At 44.5% G+C, this 24,880-nt stretch overlaps 1 protein-coding gene across 6 annotated transcripts in view; it reads left to right on the forward strand.

Moving 5' to 3' along the window:
• The window catches only part of MORC2 (MORC family CW-type zinc finger 2), a 37,799-nt gene that overhangs the window by 7,907 nt on the left and 5,012 nt on the right, over nt 1-24,880 (forward strand). For 5 of the 6 annotated variants that reach the window (XM_016198563.2, XM_016198565.2, XM_016198564.2 and 2 more), the window contains exons 3-24: nt 1,110-1,144; nt 6,790-6,858; nt 7,402-7,492; nt 10,689-10,797; nt 13,881-14,040; nt 14,151-14,262; nt 14,786-14,911; nt 15,556-15,635; nt 16,298-16,380; nt 16,927-17,012; nt 18,616-18,756; nt 18,855-19,009; nt 19,125-19,253; nt 19,774-19,879; nt 20,191-20,323; nt 21,424-21,498; nt 21,584-21,964; nt 22,474-22,605; nt 23,024-23,078; nt 23,494-23,635; nt 23,753-23,992; nt 24,084-24,177. In XM_016198563.2, coding sequence (XP_016054049.1) covers nt 1,110-1,144; nt 6,790-6,858; nt 7,402-7,492; nt 10,689-10,797; nt 13,881-14,040; nt 14,151-14,262; nt 14,786-14,911; nt 15,556-15,635; nt 16,298-16,380; nt 16,927-17,012; nt 18,616-18,756; nt 18,855-19,009; nt 19,125-19,253; nt 19,774-19,879; nt 20,191-20,323; nt 21,424-21,498; nt 21,584-21,964; nt 22,474-22,605; nt 23,024-23,078; nt 23,494-23,635; nt 23,753-23,992; nt 24,084-24,177 — 2,734 coding nt within the window. The remainder of the gene's footprint in view (nt 1-1,109; nt 1,145-6,789; nt 6,859-7,401; nt 7,493-10,688; nt 10,798-13,880; nt 14,041-14,150; nt 14,263-14,785; nt 14,912-15,555; nt 15,636-16,297; nt 16,381-16,926; nt 17,013-18,615; nt 18,757-18,854; nt 19,010-19,124; nt 19,254-19,773; nt 19,880-20,190; nt 20,324-21,423; nt 21,499-21,583; nt 21,965-22,473; nt 22,606-23,023; nt 23,079-23,493; nt 23,636-23,752; nt 23,993-24,083; nt 24,178-24,880) is intronic. The other variant, XM_087828419.1, reaches the window with a different exon arrangement.

The following is a 24,880-nucleotide window of genomic DNA, read 5'->3' on the forward strand; positions in this document are numbered from 1 at the left end:
AGGGTAAGAGTTGACAGTAGAAGTACTTTTAAACAGATCCCCAGCTAATGAGCTTGCTGATAATTTTCTCTGTCTACCTATGTCTATACTATAAACCTATACTATTACTACGTTCATTGTTATTTTTCACTGGATTATTCATAGAAGTGTGCTAGTTAAGTTATTTAACCAAAAATCTCATTTTAAATGTTTCAGCCCTGGCTGACTCATAATTTTTATGTTCTATTTTAAAATGTAGCTTAGTGGAACTATGTTTGAATTTACCACTTGTTAGCTTAGTGATACCATGGTGGCTTGTGGCTGACTGCTTTTTTATATATCATATGGTGAACTGGAGATTCCTGGGAGTTCCTGCTTATACAAACATTTTGCCAATTTCTCTCATATTTGAAAATGTTTTTATGTCTTTGGGAATAGGAACATGTAGAGCTATATGGATTTGAGTGGATTTTTTGTGTGTTTAAAACCAGTGAAATTCTCTGTGCCTCGTTTTCCTTGCTTGCAATTGCCAAATTGGGCTAGATTACTTGCAAACCTTTATGGAAGCCTTCATTGATGATTGAACTTGCGTTTTAGCTGATGATAGAGTATAATGGGGTACCTCAACTTCTTAGTGAATCAGCCTGCTGACTGGTGTGTATACCATGAGATTTGATTTTTTCATAGGCTTTGTGGCAGCTTATTGGTTTCCTTTTTTCTCAGTATCTTGGTGAGAAGGAAAAATTGACAAGTTATTGGAACATTTTTTATGATTGTAATAGATTGAGAGAAACACAAATTTGAGTCAATTCTTAGTATCTAAAGGGGAATGTTTTTACTTATCTTCTAGATGTTTTCACTGTGAAATTTGTATTTAAAAATATGCTCCCAGCCCTGTTTGTCATGTGATTATTTTAAATAATTTGGAGCTCCAGCGGTGTTTCACAGATATATAAGGAAAAATAGTGTTATCATGTATAAGAAGTATAGCTTTAATGTATGTAGAATGACTGTATGAATTCCTGAAAATAGACTCAAAATAGTATCCATTTCATAATACTGTGCATTTTGATAATTGGTGTTTCAGAGTCTCATTTGGATCATGATATTTTTTTCTTTTAATTTTGTAGAGATGCTGATGCCACCAGAATAGATATTTATGCAGGTAAGATAGACGTCAGTCTTTTCTTCTAATGCCCAGTTCCTTTTAAAGCATTTATTGCTATGCCTAAGAAGAAATGAGTGTGAAATAACTGGTTTCTGGAATCTGAGGATATGGCACAATTACTCTAGGTCTTAGGTAGAAACAGGGCAGCCCTGGTTAGACATGTAATAAAAACCAAGAATATTGGTGTAAAGAAACTAGCACAGGGTGTCCAGATCTATAGATCTACTCAAATAGCCACCAGGAGATTTATGGGGATGATGGAATAGGGTAGTGGGGAGTGTAATACCAACTACCAGTGGTTATACTAGTTGGAGTTATCAGGTGACCAGGTTTGTAGTACCTGCAGCTAAAGAGAAATCTTGTTGGAGACCAGTTTCTCCTTCAAACGTGGTGAGGACCAGTCCCAACTTTTATGTCAGTTGCATAAAACAGCTGGGTAACTGGGTTGACACTGAGGTTTGCAGAGATGTTCTCAAGAAAGGTGTCAGGTAGGTAGGAGGGCTGCTTTGATACAAATTTAAAGATAACTGAAGGATGTACTGTTTGGCTTATTTAATTGGCTCTGTTGTTTGGCAGTAAGAGCCTCTTTTTTTCCTAGAGGGGATCAACAGTGGAAGAATTCTTAGTCATTATCATTGCCACCACCTCCCTTTTAAAAAAATTGTTTGCTTTCTTCCTGTTCAGTGTTTGTACTAACACTTCTTTTGGGTCATTTGAATGCTAAAAGTCTGGAAGCAGAATAGTGGAAGACAGCTTTTAAATCCAATCGGGATAGCATGATCTGTTTTTCTTTTTTTAAATATATTTTTATTGATTTCAGGAGAGGAAGGAAGAGGGTGAGAGAGAGAAACATCAATGAGAGTCATTGATTGGCTGCCTCCTGCATGCCCCCTGCTGGGGATCGAGCCCAAAACCTGGGCATATGCCCTGACTGGGAATCGAACTGTGATCCTCTGAATCTAGGTCGATGCTCAACTGCTGAGCCACGTGGGCTGGGCAGTGATCTGTTTTTTTGACAAAATTTTCTAAAGTCTTCTGAAAGGTTTGATGAGGTAATTTTGAGTAACATTGACTAGCTTCTGAGAAGACTTGAGTGTTTCTGTGGGAATATACAATTATCAAAAAATTCTTCTTCATCGACCCCTGTGATAAATGGGAACAAGCACACAACTAAGAAGTAATTCTTAGAACCTCTAGTGTCATATAATTACAAAGAATCTCTCCAGATATGAATTTCTCATGCCTGATGTATTTTGGAGCAAAGAAAATATTCAGAACAGCTACGAGTCAGCTATAGTGCTTAAATTCCAAATGCCTTCTGTTTAAAAGGCTCGGCCTAAGTGGTGAAAAAGTAAGACTCCTTTTATTTTTAGGAGAAACTAACAGGAAAAAGGAGCCCACCAGAAGACTGTTAGAAGATGGTTACTAAACCCTCAGGCCACATGGAGGTGCCAACGTGTATCTTACATCTTAGTGTGCTTTAGTGAGGAGTAATTATAGCTACCTCTGAAAGAAATGGTGGCTATTTTAATCATTGCACAATGGCAAAGCAGAAATGAACCTCTACTCCCAAGTGATATTGAAGGGAAAAATCATCATAGCCAAGTCTATTTGGAAGAAGCTTTTGAAAAAGGATCATCTCTACTCCCTTCTCCCATCTTTGGTTGGTGAATTTCAGCAAGGAAATTTAGTCCTTGACACAGAATTCAGCAGAACAGATGGATTTCAACTTAAATGAACAATGCCCAGTGTGCATTTATTCTGTGCTCAGTGCTACTCTTGTTTTGCTTCAGAAGGAGTCCAGAGAGAATGAGATGGGGGCTTTGCTAAATTCTCATTAGAGAACTTAGTCGCTAATTGGACAGATGATTAGAACAGTAAGGCCGTTAAGGATTAGATGATGTGATAGAAGCACTAAGCACTATAGCATTTTGGAAAAAGACATGATTTACTTTAAGATTGAGAGTCTTGGCTGAGGTGTCCTTAACTTCATACTTTTCTACCTCAGTGCCTTATTAACACCTTCAACAGGAGGAATAAAAGCAACCTCATTTTCCAAGTAAAGTAATATAGTGATATCTAATACAGGCATATCTTGCTTTATTGTGCCTCACTTTATTGTGCTCCACAGATGTTGCATTTTTTTTACAAGTTGAAGGCAAGATTCTCTACTAGCAAAAAGATTATGACTTGCTTTTTTGTGCTGGTTTGGAACTGAACCTGCAGTATCTCCAAGGTGTGCCTAAAGGATAAAATTTTCGTTAGTACATGGGGGACAGTATTTTTCTATCTCCCTTTTTGAAACTAGATTGATACTGCACTTGGAAATTTCCCCAAACACCAGATGTAGTTTGAATTTACCACAAAGTCACATTTTAGAAGATTTGTATTTAAACCTAAGAGGGGTGAGAAAGGAACCAGACTATCAAAGCATAGAGGTGTTCACTTACCCAAAGCATTCCTATTAGATGGGGCCAGACCATAATGTGCCTGTAGAAGCAGACTGTGTTTTTACTGACTTTCTTGGTTAGGGATTGCCACTCTTCAAAAAAAGATCCCTTCTGTGATGCTAAGTCAGTAGTTAATGAATGGAATATTAGTTGGAGCAAGTATAACTGGAACGAATACTGTTCAGATCGTAAAGTACGATGAAGAACTTGAAATTCATTTCATTACAACCTCTACTAAGGACAACAGTATTTTATCATCTCTGACTTTTGACTTAAAGCTCCGTTTTACATCCCTTCTCCCATTTCTTTCTTTTTCCTGTCTTCTCCCCAGTGGAGTTGGTGGAGGGATGTCAGGTTAATTTGGAGAACCAGACTTGGCCATGTTGGGGGAAGTTTAGACGTATAGCCTTTCAAACTGGCTCTGATAATCTTACATAGCTACTACCAGGATCTGAAGCACAACTCAAAGCAGGCAGTTTGAGGTCTCCATATGCTAACCCCCAGCTCTTTTCCTTAGAGGCTTTAGATATCACTCAGTTGACTAATTAAAGTAAATGTCAGGTGTTAGGAATGTATCTCAAACTGGTAGAATGTCTGGGGAGATAGTTTTAAGCAGGAAACCTTGTAGTTCTTGCTCTAGCTCAGTGCTTCTTAGAATGGTTCACCTTTGGATCACCTGGGAGCATGTTAGAAATGCAAATTCTCAGGTACCACCTCAGACCTACACAATCAGACTCTCTAGGGTAGAGCCCAAAATCTTTATTTTAACAAGTTCTTCAGGTGATTCTTATGCATACTACATTTTGCTCTAGCTGATACTTTTCTTAGTCGTGTTCTGCTTAAACTCTCCTGCTTACCTGATCTGCTACAGAGTAGAGTCCATTGGACTGTAAGTTCCATGAAGGTAGTGATCACATCTGCATTGTTCACAGCTATTATCTTCATTACAGAGTTGGGCACAAAGGAAGTACTCAGTAAACGTTCGTCAAATAAATGATTGGGATAAGTATTGTAGCTAGGTAAAGAAGCCATACTGGCCTGACCCGTGAACCTGGAGATCACGGTTTGGTTTCAGGTTGGCATATGCCCGGGTTGCAGGCTCAATCTCCAGTAGGAGGCATGCAGGAGGCAGCCAGTCAGTTCTCTTTCATCATTGATGTTTCTCTCTCTCTCCTTCTCTCTGAAATCAATAAAAACATTTAAAAAAAAGATGTCACACTGCCTGTGTACAAAGTTGAAGAAGTCACTGCTGTGTTGGCTAGTCTCTCTTGGCCCTGAAGTAGTGTTGCACATGACCATGGTTCTAGATACTACTAGCTGCTTACAGGCTGTCCGTCACTGTGTGGCCAAGAGGATTCTCCACAGGTGGATTTCTTACCCTCATAAACCAAATGAAAAAAATCTTAGAAATGATGTCTTTGAAAGGGATCTCAGACCCACTGTTAAGTATCGATTGTGTGTTAAAACAGCCTGCAAGTTCTGTTATAAGAAACACAAGGGCCTAAAAGTAACTACCTAGGTAGCATTCAAGAAATGCCGCCAGTGATCCTTGGGGACTTTTCAAATTCACTTTGCTCGAACTCATTTCTAGGTCCCAAAGCCATCTTCCTGTACAATTTATGGCTGAAGTGTACAGCAAATGGCCCTTGGCTAGATTTAGAACGTTGTTTCCATGATCTGTACCTGACCCAGTTCGAGTCTTCATATGACACTTTGCTTCTTCTAGAATAAACTTTGAAGCCTTTTTGCATATTACTTGCACTTGCTCCTGCTTGCTAGATCTCATTTGGATTCTCTAGACTCTGATAAGAGGTACTACCATAATCTACCGATAGTACTTCCAGGAAGGTCCTTGCTCTTGAACTTTCAAGAAGCACTTGTTAATGTTTCAGCTGAGTTTAGCTTCCTGAACACTGAGTGATACTAAAAAACCTGTGGTTTATAGTACTTCTGAAATAGCATTTTAAATTGCATTTAACTAGTCCATTTAACACAAGGTGGTCATGATTCATTTGAATCTTTAGCCTGAGGGGAGGACACAGAGCATTTTAAACAGATTCCTCAGCTTAGATAGTTGTATAAAGTTGGTGAACTGCAGCTTGGGGGAGACAAAAAAGTCTTCAATTAGGAGCTAGGCTTCAAAGCAGCCCTGGACTTGTTCCTGTAGTACCTCATATAGGCCTTCCATTTACTAGAAGTGCTCTCCTGATTCCAAGGCCTGTGCTGTTCCTCCTTTGTCTTCCTAGTCCGCATTATTGGGTTAAAAGTTTCCTTGGAAACTCTAATATGGGCCTTTTCCCTATTTGAGAATCTCTTCTCCAGTGTCTGTGACATGACCCAGACTACTATGAGCAATCACTTGCCACTGCAAAAGACAGCTGCTAAAAGAAGAGTGTCTTCTATTCACTGGAATGGCAGTCAGTAGCCTGTTGCATTACCTTTCTGTTAGCAAAGAAGCTCTGCCATGGCTGCTCTGTAATTTATCCTCAAAGGACTGTTCTTCCTTGCAGTCAAGCCTATCCTGCTGGGAACCAGGCACTTTCACTGCACCCTGTGCCATCTCACTCCTGGGTTGGGGAGCCATTTCAAGGACCCACAGCAGACAGGATGCGATGGTGAATACGTGTAGCCCAGAAACTGCAGTTAGCCTGGGGATAGTCACATAGAGACTTAGTAATTCATCTTGTAGATAGCAACTTCCTCCACTGTACCCACAGCATGACTGGCTTGATATTTTTTTCTGAACTTAAGGAGGTGCTGTGTTGAATTTGAGCAGTGTTGATAAGGTATAGTATATAGTAGTGGGAGTACTTTAGTGGCTTGAGGTTCACAGCAGAAAGTAGAGGGAAATAATCCAGGTAGAGATGGGCAGAGGGATGATTGAGGTATGTGTGAAATACATGTCTATTCAGTGGTCCTGGGTATGGTTAGATGCTGGGCCAGGTATTCCTTGTCGTCCGTATCGAGTCTCTCAAGCTTTGTCATGAACTGGAAAGAATTGGAGAAGAATTGGGAATTTCTACTCCCAAGGGCCCTTTCATTTTAACTTATACTAACTAGGTGTGTTACAAGGAGAAGCTAGTTTTGACCTGACCTTTTTGGGCTAACATTCACATCGATCCCCCTTCTTATCATACCCATGTTTCCACTCTCTGGAGGGTAACCACCCAGTAATCGCGGCCTCTTTTACAGAAAGGCGAGAGGATCTTCGAGGAGGATTTATGCTTTGCTTTTTGGATGATGGAGCAGGAATGGATCCAAGTAAGTGATGAGATGATTGCTTCTTTTGAGGAGAATGTAACCTTTTTTATAAAATACTTGCTATGTTAACTTGTGTTTTTGTTGCCTCACTTTTGTGACTTGAAGATCCACTGGGGGAGAGAGGAGTCTGTTGTAACATCTCAGGCATAATTCCACTAATGGATTTGCCTGGTCTTGTCCTAGCATGGGAGATAGCATCTGAATGACAACCTGAAGTCAGTCAGATTACTTGTCTCTTGACGTTATATTTATCAGCTTGTACGACATCTTAGAGCCAGACTACAGGACCCGTCCCCCTCCTGCCCCCCAAGCCTTATTACCATGTTTGGGTAACAAAACAAGGTCATAGTGATGGCTAAACTTAAACTGACAGGCCAATCAGGTGTTGTGTCTAATTGCCTCATGGTTGTGAATTTCCTTGGACAGAGGTTTTCAGTAGACACATGGCCCTGCTTGGGGTTAACAAGGCTCAGACCTTTGATTTTTGAGGAGCCTGGGAAAGAAATGCAGACTTTTCGCTTTCTCTTACGTCTTCCACTTCAGGCGATGCTGCTAGTGTGATCCAGTTTGGGAAGTCAGCCAAACGAACGCCTGAGTCCACCCAGATTGGGCAGTATGGCAATGGGTTAAAATCGTAAGTATCCTAGAAGCCTGTCACAGGACTCAAAACAAATTTAAGCAATGCTCTCCTGCTTCTGTCCCATGCAAACTTGCCTCTTTCTTGTCTCCATCACTGTAACTCTGTAACAAGGAAAGTCAGAAGGGAGTGGTTTGGGGACTTCTATTTTTCAGGCTAGTGTACTTCACAAATCAAAGGTATGGATGTCCAAAACCATTTGGGGTGGGTGAAGGTGTAGGTTTCTGTTGGCAAATTGCCCTGGTACTGCACCTCTATTCCTGTTGAAAATTTGTATTTTACCCTATAGTTGAGGTATTGAGTGGTAATTTTGTGATTGGGATGTATCTGAGATATGAAGGAGGTTGCTTCAGGGCGCAGCAGTATTCCCTGAGTATCTACCACATGTCATGCTTTTGTTCTAGGCACTGGGGATTGAGTCAGAGAGACCCAAATCTCCCTCCTGGTGGACATGGTCTCCACTCACATGCCCTGCTAGTCCTGTAGCAGGGACCTACCTAATGTCTTCAAATCCCTTGGGACTTCTTTCTCAGCCCTTGGTTCCCACTTGTTTGGTGTTAGGAATGTGTTGTTCTGGTTTTGAGTGAAGCCCCAAGAGAAAGGTTTCTATTTCTGAAATGCTCACTTCCAGCTGTACATACCTTTGGATGGAATAAGACTTAGTGGAATTGGAGCGTGTACAAATGGAATTCTGAGTCACGTTTCCAGTCTTGCTGTGGAAACGTGTTATTTTGTTTGAGAGAGTGTGGTGGTTTAGCCAGTCAACAGCATTAGTTTTCCCTCACATGCATTGTGCTTTGGGTATGTGGGGAAGAAAGAAAGTGCTTCCAAAGACATCAGGGACCTGGTACCTAGACTTTTTGTTTCTTGGGTCAGGAACCAAATGGTAATAATAGGTACTTACCACATGCCAGACACTGTGCTAAAAACTTAAATGATCTTGTTTAATCCTCACTATGGTCCTATGAGGTGTCAGTACTATTATTTTCATTTTCAGATGAGGAAATTGAGGCTTACAGGGGTGAAATGATTTGTCCAAAAGTGTAAAAATGCCCAAATGTAGAGCAGAGATACAAACCAGGTCTTTCTGACTGCAAAGTGTGTCCATCTCACTTGTCAGACAAACTGAAGTTCAAATCTTACCTCACTTAATTACTTCTTTGAGCCTCAGCTTCCTCCTTTATGAATCAGGATTATAATACATGCTGAGTAGGTTAAAGATTAAATGCTGTGAGAGCCCTAGCTAGGTTCTAGCTTTTTTAATTTCTCCTTTTTTAATCTTTCCATGTCAGATTCCTGGCCTGAATCAGTGGGGGTGGGGTAGGGCCTAGGAATCTCTGTTTTTCATAGGTTCCCTAGTTGATTCTGGTGTGGGTGATCTAAGTCCTCAATAACTGAGGTCTCGAGTCAGTGTGATGGTAAATGAAATCCTGACTTCCTCTCTGGATTGTAGGCCAGGTTTCTCCTACCTGGTTTATCAGTTCTCTGGCCTCAGGTAAACTGTTTTACCTCTCTGAATATCTACTTCCTAATCTAGAAAATAGGATTCTAATTTCTGACATTATCCCTTACAGATCAAGTTTTAGGAGCAAATGAAATAAGACTCTGAAAGCACTTAGAAGACTGGGAAGGAAAGTGTACAGAAGTTGAGGGTTTTGTCATTAGCATATTTTTAGTAGAAAAACTGTAAAGGACCCATTGAAATGGAGCCATCTAGTGTTCAGAGTGAATTAATTTTGAAACCAATTCGGAAGTTGAAAAAGTTTTAAGAGGGAGTAGTTTGTGGTGAGAATAGGGCTGAGAAACAGGGACGCTAAGAAAGGTGTTATTTTGAGATTGTTGCTATTCAGCCTCCAAAGTCAGGTTCAAAGACAGTGGGAAGAAAGAGGCACAAATGGGAGTTTTTGCTAAGTTAAGGCAAGAGTAAGTTTTGACAGAAGGCAAGATAGTGTGTCTGATTTTGCCATCCAAAAGCTTTAGAGAAGAAGGAGGACTGTGAAATTGTCAGGAGAAGGAGCATTGCCAGAACCTTGGGAACTGGAAGAGGAGAAACAACTTGGCAGCCCCCAGGGTGTCTCTGGATAGTTTCCTGGGAGTTTTCCTGAGGATTTGGGAAAATGAGACATGGCATTCATTTGTGTATTTGGCACACCAGTCCAGTTTGTGTTTGTACATAGATGAGAGTAATAAGGCGTCTTACTGCCATCACCTCCTAGTGTATGATGAAGACTAATGAGATAATAGCCGTAACGCCCCAGAAGCTGCTCAGAAGAAAGCTAAACAGCCCCATTGTTCAGTGGGCAGTGCTCCCACTGGTGCTCATGCTTCTGCTGGGCAACTGTTCCATGTTTCCTGGAAAGGCCTATCCTGGCCTATTTCTTAGATGGTTTAACTTCGCCAGACAGGAAGGAAGCAGTTGATTCCTCAAGACACGTTTCCCAGGAACTAGTTACATCCAGAAGCAGGGACCTGCCTATGTCATAATGAGCTTGAGGTGGCAAAACAATTCTGAGACTAAAGATAGCTGTAGTTACAGGACCTGAGCCAATTATAGGCCTCCTCGAAAACTGTGATCAAGAATTATATTTTATATGGTTAGCCTTAGGATCGTACTGTTATTTTTTTGAGGACTTGTGAGCATAGGTAGTGGGCTCTTCCCTTGATGGTGCTGCCATTTGATTAGTGGATGGGAGGGGAGTTTGTGTCAGTGAAGGAAGGACAGGATGGGAATTGGTTGTGGTTAGCATGGAAGATGATGTGTTAAAAGTATCAGGTACTAGAATGAAATCTGGAGGGTATAGCAGCCCTTGTGTGGCTGGGATAAACCTGGAGCATGGGCAGCAGGGTTACATTGCGGCAACAGCCTGGGGTGAGACTAACCAGGGGCTGATGATTAACAGTGATTAACAGTGATGATTAACACCCTTCTAGGGTGGCGAGAGAGCCCTGCATGGCGAGTAGTATGGTCGAGAAGGTTATAACAAAAGACAGGCCAATGGAAGAGCAGAGGGAGGTGTGTCAGGTGGGAGGAGTGGGGACGAGAGCTGTGGAACTCAGCTTAGGGTTCTGAGACCTTAGGAAGGTCTTTAGGAGAGTCCTTCAAAGGCAGTTCAATCATGAAGGTAGAGTTGCTCCTTTTTCAGATGAGCTGTTGAATCCTTGGGAAAATGACCCGTTTCTGCTTCCCTTTCAGGGGCTCAATGCGCATTGGGAAGGATTTTATCCTCTTCACCAAGAAGGATGACACCATGACCTGCCTCTTCCTGTCTCGCACCTTTCATGAGGAGGAAGGCATTGATGAAGTAGGTCCCATCCTTGTGGTTCAAGTCACCATTCCACATTTCCTGGGTCTGCCCAGGCTGTTTTCATATTTGCAATGCTGGGCTCATTGGGGTTACAAGATTACGCCCATGCCCCTGTAATTGGGTTAGCTGGTTGAGTGAATTGGTTGAGGGGTTAAGGCAGATATCTTAATGTGAGAGGAAGTAAGGTCTCAAAGCGTCAAGCCATCAAGTAGCAGGGACCAAGATTTGGATATGCAGCTCCCCAGATCTGCAACTTGAATTCAATCTTGGCGGGATGTCAGTATAGAAAGTTGTTTTATTAGGGGGAGTTTTTGGGGCTTCCATGACTATGGGTGGAAACCACAGCTGGGAATAATAGGAACAGCATTGTCTTTCCCATATAGTGTTGATTTTGTGGACTGTGCTATGAGCACATTTTTCTTTTGAGGAAATATGTTGCTCTAATCCTCTATGTCAGAAGCTACAAGTCAGATACCTATAGGGCCTGAGTAGGTAGTAAAGCCAGTGAACATATGGAAAAGATCAGTGTATGTCCTTTGCTAAATGACAGCTGACACTCAGCCTCAGCTGATTATTGCTATGCTGTAAGGAAGGCCTATTGAATCTATTATAAAAATAGTCTGTTCAAGGCCCTGAGGGCTTGTAAGGGCTGTGAGAAGGAAGTTGGCAGAGGGGCCATCTGAAGAAAGGTGGTGGCCTCTGAAAGACCAGGTAGGGCCAGGTCAGGCTTGACCTCAGGGCTTTGGTGAGTATGTGGGACTTCATTAAAAGCAAATGTTAAAGGGAATTTAAGGAAGGGCATGGAAACATCAGGTTCGTGGTTTTTGTGTGTGCTTTTTTTTAAGATCAGTTTGGTTATTGTGTAGTGATTGGACTGGAAAGATTGGGGTGTTGGAGTGAAACAGGTAAAAGGCCCTGACTGTGTGTAACCTGAAGGGACTCACAGCAGGGAGGTGAGAGAAATAGGAGGAATCTTCATCTCTTTAGCATGTGGACCCACAGATTTGGTGTTTGATCAGTGGAGAGAGGAAAGGGGAAAGAGGGGTCATGGATGACTCAGGTTCTGGTATGGCAGTTGGCCAAGGTATGCTATGTGGAGCAGGGGAAGAATGGGAGAGGGGCCAGCTTGGAGGGGAAGAGTGTTTTGTCTTGGACACTCGAAGTTAAGTCTGGGTCTGGAGCTTGGGGGAGGCCTGGCTCCAGGATTCTTGGTAGCAGATGAGCTCAACTAAAGGAACTTGTATAGTGAGAAGAGGACCTGGGATCTTAAGCATGCCGACATTTAAAGGCTGGGGAGAGGAGAAAGCATCAGAGGAGACAGGAGTGGCCAAAATGGTAGGAGGAAAACCAGGACAGTGGTTACATTGAAACTAAAGGAGAAGTGTTTGGATGGCAGGGATGGATGCCAATGGAAATGAATGAATGCCCACAGTTTAAATATTGTCATTGTCACCTGGGACTGCTGTGAAGAATGGGAGGTGCAGAGTGAGGTACAAATTCACAGAACACAAATGGAACTAAATTCCGTGGTGAAAAAGCTAGGTTGAAACTTTTTCCTTACTTGGTGCTAGAAGGTCACTGTTTGGATTGTTACTGAAATGCAAACTCAGCCAAGATTTCAAAATAAACATATTTGGCTGGGTAGGAATGTGTCCAAACCAGTCCTAAGGTTGGATACTATAGGCATGTAGCTTCTTAGAAACCAGCAGAATGTCTTAGAACTCTTAACAGTTTATCACCCTGACACTTATTAAAATACAGAGTTCTTTTTTCCTCATGGTGGGCCATCTGATTTGAACTTCTGAGGGAATCCCAGCAGTCACCCCTCCACAGGGCTCCCTGAGAAGCTGTCTGGGAAAGGGGAGAAGCACATTGATGCCTCTGGGGAAGTGACATTTGAGGTAGGCTTTTTTTGGTTTTGTTTTTTAATCCTCACCTGAGGATATTTTTTCCGTTGCTTTTCAGAGAGTGTGGAAGGGAGAGAAAGAGAAACATTGATGTGAAAAAGACCACATTGATTGGTTGCCTCCCACACGCACCCCAACTGAGACTAGGGAGGGAGTCTGCAACCATGTTACATGCCCTTGGCCAGAATCGAACCCAGGAGGGACCCTTTATTCTGCAGGCTGAGGCTCTAACCACTGAGCAGAACTGGCGAGGGCTTGAGGTAGGATTTTTAAAGAAAAAGTAGGATTTTTTCCCCCCCCAGCTTTATTGAGGCATAATTGACAAGGGTAGGATTTTCTAAAACGTTACTTAGACGTAAGAGTAAATTTCATATGTAAGGAAGAGTATATTAAAGTATATGTACACTTTAGAAAATAATTGTAAAGCAAACACCCATGTAGCCACCATCATAGACTGATGCTAGAAGTCCCCAGTGTACTTTCACCAATCAGGTTGCTTATTGCACCTCTGAAGGAACGACCTTCAGGTGACTTTGTGATGATTATTGTTTTTCTTTATAATTTTGTCACCTATGTATGCATTCTTGAATAGTTTAGTTTTGTGTATTTATGTAAATGGACTCATCATAGGTTTTTAAAATTTTGTTTCTATTATGTAACATTGTGAGATTCACCCATGTTGACGCTAGTAGCTGTTTGTTCATTTTCATTACTGCATAATATTCCCTATAAATATGCTAGTTTAATTTATCTACTGTCTAGTGACTGTTTTGCTGTTCTTACATGTTTGCTGGTACATATGAACAAAAGTTTTTCCTAGGGTATACCTGGGAGTGGAATTGCTGGATTGTAAGTTATGTTTATGTGTATTTTCAGCTTCACTGGATAATTGCAAATATACTTTCCTTAATGGAAAGAGTAGAATTATTACCAAACTAGGAAAATGGCCAGAAACATCTCAAGCAGGGAGCTGCCTTGGCAGAGGCCCCCAGGGCATAACCCAGCATATCCCAGAGGACCTAGTGATGTGAGGCTGAATCTTGGGAAGGGGCAGAAGCCACAGAGCTTCTGGTGCCAGGCTGTGGAGCTTGGGCCTCACGTCTGGGACCTTGTGGGGAGGGATAAAATAAATGCATATTTTAGGGGAAGTGTCCGCCTGTGCTTACTCCAAAGGTGATAGTCCCATTGCCCACCTGGAATGCTCGGACCCGGGACCCTATCACAGACAACTTGGAAAAATTCTCTATAGAGACAGAGCTGATCTATAAGTATTCTCCCTTCCGCAATGAGGAAGAAGTGATGACTCAGTTCATGAAGATTCCTGGACACAGTGGTAAGTAGGCTTTGAGGCTGCATCGCCTGGGATTTGTAACTCCAGAGCCACAAGTGCTGTGGGAATGGCCTGGGGGTGCCTGGCAGAAAGAAGGGATTTCTGTTCCCTAGGAACACTGGTGATCATCTTCAATCTCAAACTCATGGATAACGGAGAGCCAGAGCTAGACATAATCTCAAATCCAAGAGATATCCAGATGGCAGAGACTTCCCCAGAGGGCACGTGAGTGTGGCTGGGAAGGGAGGGAAGCCCTGGAACTGGTATCTATTCTCTTAGTTGGGAAAAACTCAGAAAGTGACTTTAGGGAGAGAAGAGAGCTCATTCCCTGGATTTCCCAGTATTAGAGTTCATGAAGCTGAGAATTCCACAAGAGCTTGCCACAAGGCAGAGGGATGAATAGGCCAGCAGATCCTCAGCTAAGTCAAAAGAAAAGATTAATGATCTCTTGCTCTAACTCCTTGATTTGACCAAAAAAACTCAGGCCTTAGAGAGGGGAGAAGAATTGCTGGGTTCATGGTGGGCAGTGGTTGAGCCAGCTCACGTGTCTGTGGGGTGCCTGTGCTGGGGGCGTGAGAGACGGCAGGGTGTGGTGCCAACACTGAGGAAGTACACTTTCAGGGTGGTAGGAGAAGCGGAGATGTGAAATAGAAAGGTGGAGGGCCTGCAGAGAGGCTGTCCTCCTGTACCCTTGGTGAGGCTGGTTGTGGGGCAGGTGACAGCACTCCTTTGTTCCTGTCACTTCCAGGAAGCCAGAGCGGCGCTCATTCCGTGCTTATGCTGCCGTGCTCTATATTGATCCCCGAATGAGAATCTTCATCCACGGGCACAAGGTGCAGACCAAGAGGCTCTCCTGCTGCCTGTATAAACCCAGGTAGGGACTTGCCCACCCTGGACTGCTGTTTGCCTTGGGCCAAGGATAGGGCCTGGCCATGCTTCTCTAGGGCATTTTTGGAGTGATGCTAGACAAGAGGTTCTGACAGTGTTGACCATGTTAGGGCCTTTAAGCTGCCTTTGACTTACTGTGGGTCCAGAGGGAGGGACAGAGGTGGTCAGTGGGCTGTAGAGATTGGCTGGCAAAGCTCATTGAATGTGAGTGCCCTCTGTGACGTGGAGGGTGCCCTGCCTGGCACAGTGAGCTGTCAGAGCCTCTCAGCTTCAGGGCCAGGGGGCCTTTAGACACTAAACGGGAGAAAAGCAGACCCTGGCTGATTACTGAGGTTTGTTTATGTTGTGGGATTAATGACACTGTGAGTGGAAGGAGGGAGTTGCCTGGGATTGCTAAGAGTTTTTGCTAGTGAGTAATGAGGTTGCTTATCAAACTGCATCTGGAGGCAAGGGGCAAGTAGAGTAAGGAATTGAGTCTTTTTACGAAATAAGCTTGGCTCTGACTCACCATGAGGGGCCAGGACTGTGCATCTTGGGAGGAGGCAGGAAGTCAGGGTGCTGCCTGAGCTGCTCGGGTTGCCACCCTTCCCCCTACTGCTTGGTCCTTAGGCTGCCTTTTCCTCTATTCAGGATGTACAAGTACACATCAAGTCGTTTCAAGACACGGGCGGAGCAGGAAGTGAAGAAAGCTGAGCATGTAGCACGGATTGGTAATGTTCCCCCTGTGCAGGATGGGTTAGGTGGGAGTTGCCAGGGGGATACAGCTTATTGCCAAAGCAAGATCTAGGAAAAAACTCCATCCAACACTCTAGGGCAGTTCCTCCTGCCCCCTTCCCGTGCTGGCCAATCCTCTTCGCAGTATTTTTCCCTAGACTCTTTCTCTTCAACAGTCATTTGTAGGGACTTAATCTAAAACAATATCAACTTCTGTGCTTGCCTAGAGTGAAGAATCGCATATTGTCCTCTGGCCCAAATTTTTGTGAAATTGGTTTTTATAACTCCAGGGCAAAAATCTCAAGGTCTGTCAGGATAACGGCTTCTTCTTAATGGAGAGAGATTGGCTGAGGACTTTGATAACTTCTAGCTTCTGCTGAGGGTGTAACTTGTGGCAGTTTTTTATAAATAGTGCCACTTTCCTTGGGTCCTCCTTGATTTTCCTTTTTGAACTAACTGTGCAATCCAAGCAGGGCAGTTGCTCACCAACTCACCTATTCCCTGACAGTGTACACACACACACACACACACTCTCTCTCTCTCTCTCTCTCTCTTTCTCTTTCTCTTGTCCAGTAGGGACTGCACTGTGGGATCCAAGAGGGATTACTAAGAGTTTTGAACCTTTGAATTCCTTATCATGGTTTCTTCTGGGTTTCAGCTGAAGATAAGGCCCGGGAGGCGGAGAGCAAAGCTCGGACATTAGAACTACGCTTAGGTGGAGATCTCACACGGGACTCCAGGGTAAGGCTCCAGACCTGTGCAGCTGTTCTTCAGAATTTCTGCCTGTAGGATCCCAGAGCTGGCCTGGCTCAGCCCCAAGATAATCAAGAAACCCTTGCCCTAAAGCTGAAAAATGGGATGTTTCCATAATCACTATTGAACACACTGTATGGCAGAATCTTGGCTAATCATTTTAACATCCCAATAACCATAATGAGGTATGGACACTGTTAGTTTCCTCAGTTTATAGAAAGAGAAATTGAAATGAAAAGCATTACTTGCCCCGGGTCACACAGTGGTCAGGATCAGAGCAGTTCTCTGACCCTCCCAATCTGACACACACCTCTGTAGACTTGTTTCAGTTGGGGGTGTTTCCTTTGTGTCAGTAAGTCTGGTCAAGTGAAACACAGGTTTTGAGTTTGTCCACATTTTCTGTAGAAAAGAAATCTCTAGGTATGTCTTTGCATCCGTGTGATTTAAAGTACGAAGTTTTAAATGTGTTACAATATTCCCTGCTGTGGCCCAGAGTACCTCCTCCCCTCACTTGATGCTGACATTTGTTTCCAGGTGATGTTGAGGCAGGTCCAGAACACAGCCATTACCCTGCGTAGAGAAGCTGATGTCAAGAAGCGGATCAAGGATGCCAAGCAGCGGTGAGTGCCAGGGCTGGCCTTTGATTCTTTGAAATTATGGGGCTTTTCACCCTAGCTAGTTTTGCTCAGTGGTTAGAGCATCAGCCTGTGGACTGAAGGGCCCTGGGTTCGATTCCAGCCAAGGGCATGTACCTAGGTTTCGGGCTTGATTCCCTGCCCCAGTTGGGGTGAGTGTGGGAGGCAACCAAATGATGTATCTCTCACAAACGGATGTTTCTCTCTCTCGCTCTCCCCTTTTCTCTCTCAAAAAGCAATGGAAAAAACATCCTCAGGTGAGGATTAAAAAAAATAAAAATTATGGAGCTTTTGTACTGATTGTTGACAAAGAGCTTGAGGAATCCCTCCCAACCCTGCAAGCTTGCCATTCTGTCACAAAGATTGCTTTGAGAAAGCCATTAATATTGTAATTCCAAATGCTGGTCAAATGTCTGCTGTAGGAGAACAAGTTTTTCCTAGCTCAGTTCTTTCTTGAGCTAGGAAACGGCAGTGCAGTGCCAACACCTTGAACACCAAACCTTTCTCACTGGCACCTACCTGTCTGTATATTTGTCTGTGTCTCTCTCTTCCCTTCTCTTTCCCCCTTCCCCATCTCTCGCCCTTTCCCTTTTATTTCCCTTTCCCATTCCCTCTCTTCCTTTTTTCTTTTCATTTAAAGAATATATAAAATGCTAATTGTATAAAACTTGCAAATCTAGAACATTTAAAAAAAATTTTAAATGTACCTTTACTTTTACTACCTGGTGATACCTCCTCTTAATTTTTTTAATCCCTGGTTACAGTTGTGGAATAATGCTGTATTTGAGTTTTGGACCTTTTTCATCTTGAATGGGCATTTGTTCTGGCTCATTAAATTATCTCCGTGTCCCACTTCTATGTCTGGAGTGTCTCTGGGCTCTGTGCCTTGCATTTCTGGCTTGTTTCTTGGCCGCCTTGTCGTAGACATAGGTGTCAGGTTTCTTCCATCTGAGTCAGTCCACTGCTTATCCATCTGCTCTACAGCTTCCATGATATTGACATCACAGGATGCTCTTTTCTGTCATATACATATACATATTCATTGTGAATTTTTGCCTTTTCAAAATTATTACTTTCATATTAGTAGAGTAGGTATGCAGAAAACCCTGTGTTTATTTACTATGTAACAGCAGCTTCACAGTATCCCATTCGTACCTAAATTCAACTCTTGTTACCAAAGGCCAGTCTTATGCTTTTAATAAGGGATGGTTAGAGTCACTGCACAGTGTCTGTCCCTATCAAGTCTAACACATCGAATGAAAATACAAAACTTTTTGCTAAACATGTCTCAAGTTTAAGCTTAACAAATCTTTTTTTAATATATCTTTATTGACTCCAGAGAGAGGAAGGGAGAGGGAGAGGGAGAAACATCAATGATGAGTCATTGATCGGCTGCCTCCTGCACGCCCCCTGCTGGGGATTGAGCCTGCAGCCTGGGCATGTGCCCTGACTGGGAATCGGACCGCAATCTTTTGGATTCTAGGTCAATGCTCAGCTGCTGAGCCACGCCTGGCCGGGCAAGCTTAACAAATTTTAAACACCATGGTATTTGGGTTGGTCTACTAGAATTTATTTTTTGTTTTCTCAGAGCACTTAAAGAACCTAAGGAACTGAATTTTGTTTTTGGGGTCAACATTGAACACCGAGATCTGGACGGCATGTTCATCTACAACTGTAGCCGCCTGATCAAGATGTACGAGAAAGTGGGCCCACAGCTGGAAGGGGGCATGTGAGTACTGCCCCAAGGAGAGCTTCCTAGCCCAAGGCAGTTGGTGGGAGGATTTTGGCCAGTGGGGTGACATAGCTGGGTCTTCTTTCTCCCTGCAGGGCATGTGGTGGGGTTGTTGGAGTCGTTGATGTTCCCTACCTGGTCCTGGAGCCTACACACAACAAGCAGGACTTTGCTGATGCCAAGGAGTACCGGCACCTGCTGCGGGCCATGGGGGAACACCTGGCACAGTACTGGAAGGACATTGCCATTGGTAATGCTGTTTCTCTTCACCACCAGCCTCAGGGTACTCGCAGTGCCTGAGGGGGTGAAATTAGGAAGAGGGAGAGGATGCCTCTTAGTGAGACATGTGGGTGTTTGTCTTCCAGCCCAGCGGGGAATCATCAAGTTCTGGGATGAATTTGGCTACCTCTCTGCCAACTGGAACCATCCCCCATCCAGTGATCTGCGTTACAAACGCCGGAGGTCTATGGAAATTCCAACCACCATCCAGTGTGGTAAGTCAGTGGTCCAAACCTCCTCCTGATTCCTTCCTATCATAGTCCATGACCCACTGTCTCCATCCTGGCCTTCTCACTGGACTGATATCCATGGACTTAGAGCCCCACTAGGAATATGAGTCTGTTCAGTGATAGCTCTGGGAGCTCAGTCGTAGGGCTGTGCTGAGTTCCACCTGTCCCTCCTGATTGAAGCAAAAGGTCATCTAATATGCCAGGCTTCACTTGGTTTGGTATCACATTGTTAATGGTGTGAGTGATGACTGAGCTAAGATTCTGCTGGAGGAGGGAGAGGGGCTGGGGGTGTTGAGAGTCCATGATACAAAGTTTCCATCCTTGCTGGTATTGCTGTCTCTGAGAAGAATTACTGTTCTGTAAGAAAGGCACAGTTGGAGCCAATGTGAAGCTCTTTGAATTGGAAGCCAGGGTCATCTTTGCCTTGAGCCAGGCTGGGAGGAGCCTGACTATAGCTATTATTGGTAGGCATGGCTGACTTTGGGGGGTGATTTCTGTGTCACAGATTTGTGTCTGAAGTGGCGGACCCTCCCCTTCCAGCTGAATTCTGTGGAAAAAGATTATCCTGACACCTGGGTTTGCTCCATGAACCCTGATCCTGAGCAGGATCGGTGAGCACTTTTCTCTAACTAGATTGTGGCTATCTGTGCCCTCCCACCATGTTTTTTTTTCACTCTTTGGGTAAATATCTCGCTCTGCTTCTTGAGGTCAGTGCTCACATCTTTACATCTGTCTTGCTGCACATAATAAGTGTCTGGAAATAAGAATTTATGTGTGTCCTGCAGTAAGTATTAATTCCGTGCACTTGGGAATTCTGAGGTTGTTGCTCTGATGAAAGACAGTGAGTTGGCTGAGGAGGAAGGGCCCTGCCCTAACTGGAGCCTTGTTTTCCCATGACCTCCTTAGCACCTTCTCTGTACAGGTGTGAGGCTTCTGAGCAAAAGCAGAAGGTTCCCCTGGGTACATTCAAAAAGGACCTGAAAACACAGGAAGAGAAGCAGAAGCAGCTGACAGAGAAAATTCGCCAACAGCAGGAAAAGCTGGAGGCCCTGCAGGTGTGTGGTCGTGGGCAGTGGACAGAGCAAGGCTGTGTCGTGTCTGTCCGAGATGGGAAAGGAACTTAGTGGCTCCCCTGTTCCCACATGCTCAGTTTCACTTTCCGCTCAACCATGAGTACTGCCAAAGCTTTCCAACTCCAGTCTCCAGGCACACTGGTTTTCAAGTGTGCCCTGATTGTTTTTTTAAAGAGACAGACTACTTTGTTTATGTATTACAAAGTGGTCCAATTAACTTACGAATGTTTTAAAACTCCAGAAAATACTTTATCTTAGAGGTAACCACCATTAATTACATATCCTTCCAGCTTTTTTAACTTGCCTGCATATACCTAAATATGTATATATTTTTTAATAGAAATATGGAAATCATGAAGTGTCATGATGTATACCCATACATATTTTTAGTGCATAGTTAAATTCTATGGCTTTTAAGAACTATTTCCTAGTTACCTTCCAGAAGATCTATTAATTTTTGTTTTTTACCAGTAGTACATTGATTTTTAAATATTTCTGCAAATTTGATTGGCATAGGTATACATTTTATAATTTGAATTTTGTTCATATTTTTAAAATTGGAGAGTTTTTCCATGTGTTTATGTTTCTTTTAGAACTGCTTATTCTCTCATATTTCTGTTGCTGCCCCCCCCCCCCCCGATTTGTCGGGGTTTCTTAGATATATTTGTGGTATCAGCTCTTTATTGTATGTATTTCAAAAGTGTTTTTGCTCTTTGGCTTCTGTGTCTATGCAGATGCTCTCACTAACTCAGACATCTTATGCATGCCTCCCTGTTTGGTGAATCCCATCTGTCCTTTCTTAGTCTCATTCATCAGGCCTTTCCCACCTTTTTTTGGCTGCTTTTATGGGAATTTAGTCTAGTCTCTCAATTGTTGGATTAATCATATAGAATCCTGAAAGTTGCTGATGGTTTAGTGTCTGTGTATTTTTTGTCTTCCCAGTGAGAATGGGAGGTTCCTAATAGTAGAACTGTGGCCCAGGTTCTCTTATTTGCCCACTGTCCTAGACAGTGGGGATCCAAAGAGTTTGCCTGAATGTACCAAGATAGGCAAACAACCTCATCGTCGTGTTTACCCTGCAGAAAACCACACCCATCCGCTCCCAAGCTGACCTGAAGAAATTGCCTTTAGAAGTAACCACTAGACCTTCCATTGAGGTAAAGCCCAGGGGAAGGAGAGGGACTTTCCCCTAGATTTCTTGTGCTAGGATAAGTGTTTTCACTCTCTCTGGGCCTCTTTTAGGAACCTGCACGAAGACCTCAGCGACCTCGGTCACCTCCTTTACCTGCTGTGATCAAGAATGCCCCGAGCAGACCCCCTTCCCTACAAGCTCCTAGGTCAGCCAGCCAGCCCAGAAAGGCTCCTGTCATCAGCAGCACCCCAAAACCACCTGCCCTGGCAGCCCGGGAGGAGGCCTGTACATCCAGGCTTCTCCAGCCACCTGAGACACCCCGAAAGCCTACTAATACTGCAGTCAAGACTGTGCCTCGGCCCACCCCTCTGGTGCAGCCGCTGTCACCATCTCTACTGCCCAACTCCAAGAGCCCTCGGGAGGCCCCTGCCCCCAGAGCCATCAAGATTCCAGTGGTCAAGAAGCCAGAGCCACCTAGTAAACTTCCCCTGGTGAGATGCTTTTCCTCCTCCAGCCCCCAGCCACCCTCAGTGGTACAGGAGTGGAATTGGGCAGTGCCTTGATAGTTGAAGGGACTTGGTCAGGGGCACAGAGCAGTTTGGTTCTTTATCAAGGGAGCTTTTTACTGCTCCCTCTGAGTTTTGGTCTGCTATAAACTTGAATTGCCTCCACTGGCTTCTCATGCTGTGGGCATAGGTTGGTGGTCTGGTGACAGACAGTCTTGCTGAGCTGCAGTAGTGTGTCTCAGGGAGGTCACAGCTGGTTGGCCAGGCAGGCCAAGTGTCAAGTAAACTAAGAGTCTTCCCTTGTGACAGCTTTCAGCAAAGGTCCTCGTGGGCACAGGAGCCAGGATTGCTGTGTATCAAGTAATGTCAGGGTGTGCTTTGCCCTGGGGACTGAGAAGCATACAAGCTTCTGTCTGAAGCTCCTTTAGGCCAGATAGAATCTTCCTGCACCTCAAGGGCTGACATGGCTCCTTATATTCCCTCTCTTGCTCTAGGTCACTCCTGGTCGGAAGCGGACTCTTGAGGTCTCTGACGAGGAAGAAGCTGAGGAAGAGGCTGAGAGGAGGAAGGAAAGACCCAAGCGGGGCAAAATTGCTGTGAAGGAAGAAAAGAAGGACTTGAATGAGGTAAAGGTGAAGTTCTCGGCAGTCTGTGTCAGCTCCGTTTGTGCTCTGATGTGAGCCTTCCAGAGCTAGGGTCACGAAGATGACAGGAAACATGGTGCCAGGTAGGATCCTAAGAGACTGAGTCACAGGTCTGAGGTCACATTGATGCAGATCAGGGAAGCTTAAAACCCTTGCTTCCTGTGTCCATGACATTCTGTCCCTTGCCTGCTATCTTACTTATAAAGGTGACAGAAGCATAGACACCTAAGATAGTGATTTAAGGAGTGGCTCTTAGCAAGGCATGGTGATTTAAACTACCATGTAAATCAGCATGAAGGTGATGGCTGATGACCCTGGGCAGCCAGTCATGCAAAAGCCTGCTCTTCAGGAGCACTGGGGAGTGCCTCTCACATACTCTGCTCTCCTCTTCTCCTTGTAGCTGTCAGACAGTGCTGAGGAAGAGGACTCAGCTGACCTCAAGAAGGCTCAGAAAGGTGAGCTGGCAGCCTGTGGGGGAAGCGGGAAGTGGGGCATCTGCCAGCAGCAGCTTATCCTGAAAGCTTATGGGAGGCTTTCCTGGCTCTGAACTCTGGTGCTACAGGCGTTCCAAGTCTAATGCCAAGAAGAATCCTGAAGAAAGCATACTCTTGTGTGTATTTTTAGCACTAATTGCTTGGCATTTACCTCTGGCAGTCACTAATCTTGCTACTCTTTGGAATTCTTATGACAGATGGGGGAGGAGACCAGGGTCGCTGGGTTCCATGTCCCTGGATGGGGGGGGGGGGGGGGGGCGGGCAAGCACCTAGGGGTTCTTGTCCCTGCAAACCCTGGGATGACCGTTCTCAAGGTGTCTGACTGAGTAGGGGACTCTAGTCTAGTTTTCTGACTTTACTCCATCCCCATTCTCAGATAAAGGGCTGCACGTGGAGGTGCGTGTGAACAGGGAGTGGTACACAGGCCGTGTCACAGCTGTGGAGGTGGGCAAGCATGTGGTGCGGTGGAAAGTGAAGTTTGACTATGTGCCCACAGACACAACACCAAGAGACCGCTGGTAATGCTCCCCTCCAAGAGGCTGGGTTGACAGAGTTGGCCAGGGCATGGGGAGGGAGGCTGAGTCCCATCCTGGGAGCTCAGGATACACATGACAGAAGCACTGTGTCCTCCCTAGGGTGGAAAAAGACAGTGAGGATGTGCGGCTGATGAAGCCCCCTTCCCCAGAGTATCAGAGCCCTGACACACAGCAGGAAGGTGGGGAGGAGGAGGAGTCCACGGTGGCCCAGCAGGCTGTGGCCCAGCCGGCTGTGGCCGTGACAGACCCCTCCACTTCTGACTGCATCCGCATTGAGCCTGACACCACCGCCCCAAGCTCCAACCATGAGACCATCGACCTGCTTGTCCAGATCCTCCGGTGCGTCTGTTGTCCTGCTCCAGGGCCAGCAGCAGCACTCTACTTCTCCATGCCATTCTTATTTCTTGTCCCTACCTTCTTTCTTGTTTAGGAATTGTTTACGGTACTTCCTGCCTCCAAGTTTCCCCATCTCCAAGAAGGAACTTAGTGCTATGAATTCAGATGAGCTGATATCCTTTCCTCTGGTGAGTCAGGTCAGACCTTTGATTTTGCACACTGCATGCCTGCCTTGGTGTTTGTTGTAATTGCCAGCTCTCAGCTGTGTGCCTCCCAGCCACCTTCCCTTTCTTATGCTAAGAGAATGGAAGAGGAGACTTGATACTATGGAAAGAGAAGTGGCTTAGCTAGACATGAATCTCATGTCATGTGACCTTGGGCCTGAGTCCTCACTTAACGACAGTAGGTCTGGTTTGACATTTTATGATGAATATTATCTCTTTTCCTCTACCTGGGCAGAGGGAGTAAACCTGTCCGAGGCAACAGTGAAGAACTTGGGCTCAAAGTGCCTAAAACTTGACTCTTAGAGGGATGTATAGAGAAGCTTGTGATGTGTGGAAATAAGCAATGAGTCTTATATAACCGAGCAAATGCTGATGTGGCACCTCCCCTGAGAGGCCCTGTGCTACTAGGGAGCAGCAAAAGAGTCCTGCTTTCAAGGGGCTTAAGAATCAGTGGGGGCCAAATTTTGACCAGGTACCTGGATGTGAGGAGGAGAACAGTAAGCGCTGTGGAAGTGGGCAGCCTGGGGGAGGCGGAGAAAGTGGCAGGGGGACTTTCTTGAATGTCCAGTCTTAAAGCACAGTGGTTTGCACTGTATGAAATGGGAGAGCCAGCAAAATGTTTGAGCTGATGAAATTGTCAGTCTATACCATGTCTAGGGAAGGGGTC

Source organism: Miniopterus natalensis, chromosome 20 (genome assembly GCF_054644295.1).
Source record: "Miniopterus natalensis isolate mMinNat1 chromosome 20, mMinNat1.hap1, whole genome shotgun sequence".
Taxonomy (NCBI): Eukaryota; Metazoa; Chordata; class Mammalia; order Chiroptera; family Miniopteridae; genus Miniopterus; species Miniopterus natalensis.